The sequence below is a fragment of the Martes martes genome, assembly GCF_963455335.1.
Source record: "Martes martes genome assembly, chromosome: 6".
Lineage (NCBI taxonomy): Eukaryota > Metazoa > Chordata > Mammalia > Carnivora > Mustelidae > Martes > Martes martes.
In genome coordinates, this window is record NC_137893.1 from 147577002 (window position 1) to 147587942 (window position 10941).

A 10941-nucleotide genomic window follows, 5' to 3' on the forward strand; every position below is an offset into this window, starting at 1 on the left:
GGGAGATGGACTGTTGCTCAAAAACCAGCGGCTTCCAAGTCACGAGACTTAAGCCTCAATCCTGTCATACACGCGTAGACAACTCCTGTTTGTTTCCTGGTTTGTTTTCAGGTAACACAGGCACCACTCTTTGAGTGCTTTGACAGCATACACAGACATGAGGAACTGTTGGTATTAATATCATCCTTTTTTTTGACTCTTTAGATGAATTGCTACAAAGATGTGAAAGGTACCATCTATGACTATGAAGCCCTCACTCTAAACGGAAACAAGCTCATCCAGTTCAAGCACTACGCGGGCAAGCTCGTTCTTTTTGTCAATGTGGCCACTTATTGTGGCCTGACGGCTCAGTATCCGGGTAAGACTTCAGAGCCACATCTCCTTGGGACTGAATTTTCTAGTTCATTATATTCTAAATCATAATTAGAACGACAGTCTCATCACACATCAAAATCAATCCTCGTGATCAAGTGACTTCCTTCCCTGATGTCAGGAGCCCGCCGACAAAGGCCCACAGGCCCAGTCTGGCGGGGCTGCCCCTGGAAACAAAGTTTTATGGGAACACAGCCCTGCCCCTGCACTTACACACAGATTTCACGTCTCCAGGCAAGGGGAGTAGTTGACGGTAGTGGTGATGGAGGCCGCCTGCCCGGCCAAGTCTAAGGTGTTCACTGCCTGAACCTTTATAAAAAGTTTGCGACCCCTTCCCTGTGTCCTGCCTCTGCTTTGCTCCTGAGCATTCCAGGAGAACTGACAAATCTCGGAGGACTCGGAGCCCCTCCACAGGTCCCAGAAGTCTCCTTGGTAAATACCAGAGACGGGATCCATGTTGGTGAGACTCTCCCAGGGTTTTACAGGTCACCTACAAAGCAGGGGGGGACCTGGGGTTTTATACGCGCAGCCGCGTTTGCTGAGAGCTGGTCGAGCAGGTGGGGAAGGAGGCGGGTCTTCCTGCCCGAGCTCAGTGCCTCCTGGACAGGACGGAGACACCCCCTGTCTGCCTTACCCAGGGAGGGGCGTTCTCTTTCTCATACCTCAGACCATGTCGTTTAGAAGACGATGAACAACAAGCAGGATGAAGGGCGCCTGAGTGGCTCAGTTGGTTAAATGTCCAACTCTTGATTTCAGCACAGGTCGTGATCTCAGGGTTGTGAGTTCCAGCCCTGTTATAGGCTTGGTGCTGGATGTGGAACCTACTTTAAAAAAAATAATGAATAGGATGAATTTTACCAGAAATAGAGGGACTTATATTTAAACTAACAAGAATTTCATTTTTTGTTGTTTTTGATTATGTTTTTAATAGGTTATATTTTCACAAGTCTCACACGTTATAGGAATCAAAAATCTAGAGTGAGAAGTCTTTCTGCCTCCTTCTCCCTCCCTTTAGATGACTGGTATTATCATATGTGCAAAATACACAGATAGAGGTTTTTTCCTGCACCTCCCAGGGGCAGAATAATATAAATACTACTTGCCACTTTGCTTTTTGTTTTAACAAAAGTACTTTAGGGTTAAGACCATCTCCTCATTCTTTTTAAAGACTGAATAACATTGTGTTGGACTCTAACTCATTTTACCAGTTTATAGTGACTTCAAAAGTCAACGTACTCAGCTCCCAGTCTGCCCATAACAGATGAGGACACTGCAGAGCGGTTGCGTAAGGACCGGAAGGCAGGGTCCCCCACTTACTGTCTTTTTCCCGGAAGGAAGTGATCATGTACAGTGACTAAAGACGGGGAAGGACATAGGGAGAGGTACTGAGGAACCATGTGGAATCAGGAAGGCGATGTCCGGCTTGTGAAAAAGAAGGAAAGAAAGAAAGGGAAGGGAGAGGGAGAAGGAGAGGAGCGGGCCCCGGGAAGTACCAGTTGACCAGCGGCCGCGCAGAACCTGAGCGGGACCGGCTAGTGTTTGCCAGGGGACTGAAGTCATCAGGCCCAGAAAGTGCTGGCGATAAAAATCTGAGCAGCCAAATGGGCAAACAGTGAGAGAAGGCAGGTGCGATCTTGTGTTTTGCCATGTCGGTGAGGACCGTTAGGTAGAACGAATCTTTCACATCCTGAGGGTGGTTGAAGAACACCAGGGAGCTGGGCCTGGAGTTTCTCTGGTTCTCTCTGCACCTGTCAGGTTTATCTGTTCCGTCCAGGGCTCCCAGTCTGTACGGACGGAAGCAGCCCATTCTCATCGGTGTCTTTTCCTTTAAAAAGGAAAGCTTCAGTCTAGCAATTGACCCACTAGGGAAGGCAAGCTCTCGTGTGTCTGCGGTTAACAAAAGGTACGACACAAAATTGACAGTTTTAGCCATTCCTGTTACTGGTCGGTAGTGTTCAGTGTGTGTGTGTGTGTGTGTGTGTGTGTTTTCACACTCTTAAGAAACAGATCTGCAGAACACTTCCATCTTGTCGAGCTGAAACTATACCTGTTAACAACACCTCCGTTCACTTTCCACGAGCACTTGCACCTCTTACGTCAACAAGAACCTGGGGAGGTTCTGAATCATAACAATGACTGGGGGCCGCCTCAGAAGAAGGGACTCAGGGAATTCTCTGGGATGGGACCCGGTCATCCCTATTTTTCAGGAAGGGCCCTCAGCCGGTTCTGACGTGCCAGACACTTGGGAAATATAATAGGGCCCTTATGATAAAGGGCTTTCGAAGGCGTGTCTGGAGCTGCAGCATCTAACTTCCGCCCGGTCACTAGGAGTCTTTCCAATCAGAGATTTTCTCTTCCCGAGGCCTCTCTTTCCCTGAAAATGGGCCCAGATCATTCTCTCCACAAGGCAGAGTCTCTCGCCCGGCCTCCTCACTGCCCCTTCTCTAACCCACAGAACTGAATGCACTTCAGGAGGAGCTGAAGCCCGTGGGCCTGGTCGTGCTGGGCTTTCCCTGCAACCAATTCGGAAAGCAGGAACCAGGAGACAACTCGGAGATCCTTCCAGGGCTGAAGTAAGTGCCTGCTTGCAACCCCAGGGGAGGCCTCCGTCGAGCTTTCTTCCGTCTCCAGTCTCCAGCACCTCTCGTACTGGGGATTAGGCGTACCTGCAAACGGACATCAGCTTTGTCCGACCCTGATGTGAGTCTGGTGGTGTCCAGAGACCTCCTTCTCCCTGGGAGCGAGATCTGGGGGGACCAGAGAGGTGCAGGAACACGGACACAGCTGGAACAGAAGCAGAACAGGAAAACGATGGGAACCAGGGGGCCCAAAGTCCAGAATGGCCTTATTTTCCCTTCCCAGCCCTGTCTCCCGCAACCGCCCTTCTCCCTGTCCCTCCCGTGGCCCCACGGTGCCCCTCTTAGCTTGCTCGCGTACGTGCTGGAGCTTCCTGGGAACGTTGTGCCTCGTTGCAGGCACGTCCGTCCGGGGAGAGGATACGTACCTAATTTCCAGCTTTTTGAGAAGGGGGATGTGAATGGCGAGAAAGAACAGAAGGTCTTCACCTTCTTGAAGGTGAGTGAATTGCTGACCCAAACCTCTTCTTCCCTAGCATTCCTAGCACAGAGCTGGTGCGGTGGAAATGGACCCAAGGCTCATGCCTGGAAGTGGCGTTGGGTTCTTGGCAAGAGGGCTCCACGTTAGCGTAGAGATTGGGGTTTAATTTGTCAGTATGTCTGAGATTCCGGCTTTCGTGAGGGAGGGGGCTCTGGAGAGTGGCCGTGTTTCCGAGGACCACCCTCGTTTGCTCACTGACATTCATTCATTCAAGGTACATTTACTGAGTATGAGGCAGTTTGCTATGGATATAAAGTATGGATATAAAGAAGGGGGGGGGCGCCTGGGTGGCTCAGTCATTGAGTGCCTGCCTTCCGCTCGGGTCGTGATCCCAGGGTCCTGGGATCGAGCCCCCGCACTGGGCTCCCTGCTCAGTGGGAAGTCTGCTTCTCCCTCTCCCGCTCCCCCTGCATGAGTTCCCTCTCTCACTTTCTCTCTGTCAAATAAATTAAATCTAAAAAAGAAGAAGAAGAAGAAGGATAAGACACAGTCTCTGGTCCTTGATGGGTTCCTGCTGGAGAGGGGGAAGTAGAAATCAGCAGGTTAACACCATGTCATAAGCGCCTTTTATGAATCACTGACTTTTAGATCCAGAGAACGGAAGGCTGAGAGGGTCCCTAACCACCAGCTGTTAATTGTTCCTAAATGCTGGATGGCAAGCCAGCGCTGGCCCAGATAGAGATGTTTATACACCCTCAGCAAACTGAAGAAAACAGCACTGTGTAAGGAGCTTTCATAAACTCAACTGACTCATAGGGCTTCCCTTTATTCTAAGATTAGGACCTATATGCAATTTATTCTTACAATGTTCTTTTTAAAAAATTAAATGATGAAGTGATGCTGTTTCTCTAAAGTTTTGTTATTTGACAAAACAAAATGTTGGAAGTCCATGTTGGTTCCAGAGATAATTTTGGAATGCTACTGGCCCAGGAGCCCTAAAAGCTGGGAAACTGCATTCTAACCTGAACCATTGGCTTCGCAGAAAAGGAAATTGACAGTCACAGAGGTGACGTGACTTACAGTGGCGAGGCTTTGTGATCACAGGGGTCACAGGGGAACAGAGGAGGGAACAGACTTTTGCTGTTACATCTGCAACCATCTGGATAGTTGGCATGGTGGCAATTCGGAGGACTTGTTAAGCATCACGGGAAATCAGAATGTCTAGGCACGGAAGGGAGCGGATTCCCTCTGGGTGAAAATAGCAGAAATGATGCTGTTTGTCTGTTATGTCTCTGCTCCAGCTCTCCTGCCCTCATCCCTCGGAGGTTCTGGGCTCTTTGAGACACATATCCTGGGATCCCGTAAAGGTCCACGACATCCGCTGGAACTTTGAGAAGTTCCTGGTGGGGCCTGACGGGGTCCCTGTCATGCGCTGGTCTCACCGGACTCCCGTCGGCGCGGTCAAGGCAGACATCCTGGAGTACCTGAAACAGCCCAACAGTAAATAGGGAGGCCGACGTGGGGGAGGAGCTGCTCTGCTTCTTCCCGGAAGACCTTCTAAAAAATGCCGCATCTCACTACCCTCTTCCTACACGGCCTCCCCTTGACTAAATCACTGCATACCACCAGCGTCCCCACTCTCCACTGAGCAGAGTCATGCAGAAGGCGACCGCTATTCCCCCCTGCGAGAGTGTCCACGTGGGAGAAGGAAACAACGGAACCCCAGATCCTCGGAGCTCTGTCACACATTCAGTCGCTCCCCGTCCAAGGAAAGCCAGCCTTCCGGAGGAGGGTTCAGTCTGCCGGCACGGCCTGAAGAACGTTCCGAGACAGAATGTTCCCCTTCTCTGCCCACCCGGAAGGCGCAGAAGTGACAGCGGGCGGGCGGCTGTGCAGCCCCGGCTGCACCTCTAGCGCCCGGCCTCCCCGAGGCCAGACAGGGGCCGGCCGTTTCCAAGTCCCCGCAGACCCGTGTTCACCCGCGACGCGCCCCCGCCCACACGCACGCTGACCGGTCTTTCTGGTTTAGGAGCGTAGGGAGGAGTGGGAGCAGGAGACGGCCTTGCATGGAGAGAGGGGCATCTCCGTGGCAGTGGGACCCAGAGCCTCTCTCTAGTTTAGATCCTACAGAAACTTCCCTGTCGTCCGACCTTCCAGCGCTCTCAGCTTAAGACACCTGGGCCCCCCCGCCCCCCGCGGACTCCTCAGCCCTGCACTGCCCCCCAGTAAAACGTCTTCGGCAGCATCTGGCATGACTGCGGTGGTTTTTGTACCCTAGCCTGTGCTCAGGCTTGTCTCCTCTCTCTCGTCTTCCTCGCTGTGACTATGACAGATGCTGTGTTTCCCAGGCTACCTGAACCCCTTGGATAGAAGGAATTATCCTCCCAGATCTTTGCAAGGTTGTCACCTGGACGCTCTCAACTCTTAGCCCCTGTCGGGAATGACCTCGGGTCGAGGTCACGGCCCCTTTCCAGGGGCAGCCTGTGTCCAATCACTGGTCCGTGGAAGGTAGAAAAGGCCAGACCCGACCTCTCCACTGGGAAGCGCTGAGGGGCCCGTCCCCGCTGCAGAGACCCCCGAGGGTCTGATGCTTTTCCGCTGACCCTGAGGTCGTGCTCCAGTCAGCTTTGCGTGCGAATCTCCATCTTTCAGTCTTTGCAGGGAACCCAGGCTGCAACGGTGGGCACCAGAAGGGGTCTGAGAAGGAAGGTGCTACGATGAGAGTTTCAAAGCCGAGCTCTCCGCCTTCCGGTGGCAGTGAGGAGACGGGTGGAGCAGAGCCACTGGTGCAGAGTAGCGGAGCAGTTTTTATTTATTTTTTTAGAGAGGAAGGGGGGGGGTGGTTGCAGAGGAAGAGGAAGAGAGAATCTTAAGCAGACTCTGTGCCCAGTGCGGAGCCCGACGCGTGGCTCCATCGCAAACCCTGGCTTCATGACCTGAGCCGAAACCTAGGGTCCAGCGCTCAACTGACTGAGCCACCCAGGGGCCCCGTAGCAATGTTTTAAACTTTCACCAAACCTGAATGAGGCGGTTACACTGGTGAAAGGTGTGATGTATCAGGTGCTTGAGAAATGCGGGAGAGGTGGTGCTTCTAAGGCGATGTAATTTTAAGGTAATTTTAAGGTGGTTACTAGAAGATGCTTTGGAGAGAGATGATTGAAGGCCGAGGGTGCTCTCTGACCAGTGAAAGGCTGAGTGTGGAAGCCAGAGTGCCCCGGTGGGAGGAGGTAAAGAACCTTTCACCTCCTGCAACCCAAGGGCACAAGAGGCTACGGTTCAGGTCCAAGACTTAATCACAGGAATAGCAGATCTCTAAAGAAGGTAAAATTCAGCAGCTAAATTGTGCCTAGGTCATGGCCTTGATTGGGAAAGAAGAAAACTTGAGACACTGGGTGGAGACATCTGGTTGGATGCATTAAAACACCTAAACCCCAGACTTCCCAAAACCCCCAGTTCTCCTCATTAAGGGTAAGCATGTCCTCCATGCTAGATGACAATGCAGACGCTTCTGTTCTGCCAAACGTTCCGGGCTCTGCCCCCGACTCAACATCTGTCCAGTAAAGAACTAGATTCTAAGAGTTCTGGATCAAGGGGCAGGGGACACAAAGTCAGCCATAGGAGGGCTCACTGGTATTGGAGCATTTTCCCAAAGCGCAGAAATTTCACACATTGGCAAGAAACCAACACACTGTTTGGATTCTCCAGACTGGAAAAAGAAACAGCTCTCACTCAATGCAGTAGAAATGCCAGGACTGTTGTGGCTGAGGGCAGAAAGGAGGGGTCAAGAGCAGAGAGGCATGTCCGCACTAGAGCGGACTTACCATGTGATGCTGGAAACCCACGGATGACGATGTTGCAGGAGTTTGAGAAAATAAAAAGAAAAGTGGTCCTCCACTTTTCTTCTCCACTTTAACTTCTCCACAGAGAAGTTATGTGGCAAGTGTCCTCGAAAGGCCTGGGCTCAAAGGAGATTCTGCTGAAATAATCTCACTGTTAGCAATGTGGATTATAGGATCCCAAAATGATTCAGGCCAGAGACGGCAGCACTCATCCATCAGAGTGTGAGTGTGTGTGTGTGTGTGTGTGGCAGCCCGCACAGTGTTGGAGATGACGCACAGAACACAGCTTCCCTAGAGCAAGGTAGATGAACAGCCAGCACAGGTTATCCTTGTCCAGTCAGCAGAAACCAAGAATGGATGTCCAGGAGCCTGAGGGCAGCAGCCCCAGCTACACATAAAATCATAACACCTTGTTCAGCTTCCGATCCTGAACCGGTTTTCAGACCCAGGATCACTGAGTAAAGGAGAGGTCAAGTCCTGAGACGGTAGGACCTGCACCACCACCACAAATACATAGAAAGTAACTTCCCCATTCCTTTTCTAAAGGAACTTCTGACCATTCACTAAGCAACCCTAAAACCGAGAAGGGGAAATACCGTTATAGCTCAAGAACCGCTGGACATAATAAGATCCAGGCGGCCATTGGTACTGGAGGGCCCAACGTGTCACCCCGGCCCCCGGGAGAACGGAGGCTATGGGGACCCAGCAGCCGGAGCCCGGGCCCAGGTCCAGTTCACGGTGCACCCACTGAGGCCAGGGATGCCTCTGGTAGAAATTTCTCTTGTCCCCACCGTACAGTTAGAATGACACACGTGGTAGTGGGCAAACCCGCTGCACCAGCGCCTTCACATGTGGCGCACGAGCTGTCACAGCAGAGAAGGCCAAGTGGAAAGTCTGATGTGACGCCCAGATCCGCCGCTGGGGCAGCAAAGGCAGCCGTCCTCCCAGGCGGAGTGACAGAAGGGCCAAAACCAACGAGATGCACGACCATCTCTCCGTGTAACACACCAGTTTGTTCCTACAAAGAGGAAAAGGAAGGTCCTGGGAAATGACGGTGACCACCTGGCACAGACTAAACCAGGGAACAGCCCAGATTGACACAGCTGCCCCGATGTGCTATCTTTGTCAGAAAAGATTAATTTACATCCTTGGAGTCTTTAAAGTAAGTGGAAAATAAGATTACATGTAACGTTTTGGGGGCCATTAGTTAAAAAAAAAAATCACCTGAACACCATCATAAAGTCTTCCCCGGACTCATCAGACTCTCTAGACACCCCGACACTGCCACCTCAGACCCTTACCTGCGGCTCACAGAGCACCCGCGTCTGCTCAGGAAGTGTTGAGGACACTGACCCTCTGGGAATGTCGTCCTGTCAGAGACTGACTTCTCAGCTAGGAAGGCCACATTTCCACTCAGAAGACAATATTTGTGGTTTTGGGGTCAGAGACAAGAAGGGACCGATGGGCTGGTCAGACCTCTGGCTCTTCCCCGGGACAAGGAACTGAGCTCGCTCGTTAGCTCAGGCTGGGAAATTCCTGGGAAGAGGAGACACGCGATCAGAAAGACAGCCCCTGCTCTGGGGCACGGGTCCTCAACCTCAACCCCTGCACCGAGTGTGTTCTCTACCAGAAGACAGGTCAAAGGCCTCCAGTTAAATTGGGATAGATCAGTGGGTGGCTTGAAACTGTCTCTTACGAATAATGTAAGGATGTGGAACGAGTCATTACGTGTTCAGTCCTCAGAACAGGTGCAACCCGATAGCAAGGGCCATCTAAGTGTTTCCTCTAGCTTGACCGTCATGGGACATAGTTTATGTTACAGGGTTCAATAAAAATAAATATAATATAAAAATAAAATAATACAGGGGGTCAAGAGCTGCCCCTGCAGCCACCAACACGGAGACACTGAATCGAGTCCTGTTCTCAGCGCTCGAATGTCCCAGCCTGAAGCTGAAGGACCCATCCTGGGTGCACCTGTGGCCATGACTGTGTCTGCGCTGCCGGTGTCATTCTCTCTTTCACATCACCAGAAGAATCACTGACGATGTTACTGTTGGCACCTCCAAGTGTGGGCTCTATGGCCGAAGAACATGGGCATCAGAGACCAGCAGCTCGCTTGGACGCTATCTTATGGAAGGACCCGCATCCAGCGTCCTGTTTACAACTTAGGGCTCATAATCCCGGGTGGGTCGAATGCACCAAAGATTCTAAAACTCGGTAGATTTCTTCTTCTATTTGTTAGATTTGCCTGTGTCCTATTGAGTTTTGTCATGGCTAGACAGGAGAGTGGAACGGCCAGGCTATCTGAGGAGTTAAAATGCCTTTTGAGAAGAAATGAGTGGATATTGAATTTGCTCCTCTTCATGAAGTTTTAAAGGCTGTACCGATCCTCTGACGTAAAATATGGAAAAGAATGAAAAGCAGCAGAGGAGCACTTCCTCCAGTGAAAACACAGGAAGGCGTTAAAGCTTGAACAAGAACGTCTTCTTGGTATCAGAGAGGCAAGCCCATCGCAGTGTTTTCCCTGCCGCCCCACACTGATGTGCCAACAACGGTAAGTGGGATTTACCTTTAACTTCTTGGTTTTTCATTTCTCAAAAAAACTACACTCCAGGGACACCTGGGTGGCGCAGTCGGTTAAGCCACCGCTCTCCGTGGCTCCGGTCTCTGCGCGGCTCCGGTCTGTAATCTGGGGGAACTGGGGTCATGTCCCGTGTGGGGCTCTGTGCGCAGCAGGACTGCTTCTCTCCCTCTGCCCATGACTCCGCCACCTCCTCTCTCTCTATCTTTCTAAAATAAAGAAATACATTTTTTTTTAAAAAGGGAAGACATGAAGAAAGTTTGGGGCACACCAATGAAAAATTAAAACCTTAAAAAAATAGATACTCCATTTCTACAACTATAATATTGAGTAAGGTGATCATTTTCTACAGCCCCTTTAACAATTCTTACACATGACATTTCTGACTTTCAAGTATTAATGCAGAAGTCAGGAAGCGAGACCCCATAAGCTGCGGACTGTGGACGGACGGTCCCCTGCTCCTGCGGTGACTCGCCCTTACACACGTGTGACCACATGTTATCTCAGATATGTGTGCGAGACTGTCTCCTGCACAATAAGACATATTAAAGGAGCAGAAATTAAAATTTTTTCTAATTAAAATACACAAACGCATATGTGTTACATAGTGCGTGTGTCTGAGTGTGCAGTTAGACATGCCCGCTCCAAAACGACTGCAGTGAAAACCTTATCGAACAGTGTGAAATGACCCACAGCACAAGTAAACAGAGGATCTGAGCCCGATTCCTTAGAAAATGTTCAAGTAATCTTCACGTCGTTTCCTGCAGCTATTTGCAAAACAGCGCTGTTTCCGAAGGCAATACCCGCCCTCGGAAGGCCGCAGGGCAGTACCGGGTTTTGCCATTCTGAGGCTAGAAGCCGGCGGCGAAGGGTCGGGCGGGCAGGTGGTCCTCCCGCGGGGACCCCGGCTGGGAACGCACTGCGCCGCGCAGGTGGCATCCCTCCCCCGGGTGGGACCCCCCCGCCAGGGCACCCACAGGCCCGGCCGTTCGCAAGGAGCCGTTTGGACCCGTGTGACCTTCCTTCCTCCCAATTCCAGTCTGAGGGAGGAGAGGCGCGGGGGTCGGAGCGCACCGGGACCCTGCGCCTCCC

The 10941-nt window shown here is 51.5% G+C and overlaps 1 protein-coding gene across 1 annotated transcript; it reads left to right on the plus strand.

The window, feature by feature from the left end:
- Positions 1-204: 204 nt before the first annotated feature.
- Positions 205-4937, plus strand: LOC308344651 (epididymal secretory glutathione peroxidase; the record flags this gene model as incomplete). The annotated part of the gene is made up of 4 exons (XM_080806378.1): positions 205-358; positions 2828-2945; positions 3348-3447; positions 4731-4937. The coding sequence occupies 4 exons, from the start codon at positions 205-207 to the stop codon at positions 4935-4937; spliced, it is 579 nt and encodes a 192-aa protein (XP_080662504.1).
- Positions 4938-10941: the final 6004 nt, after the last annotated feature.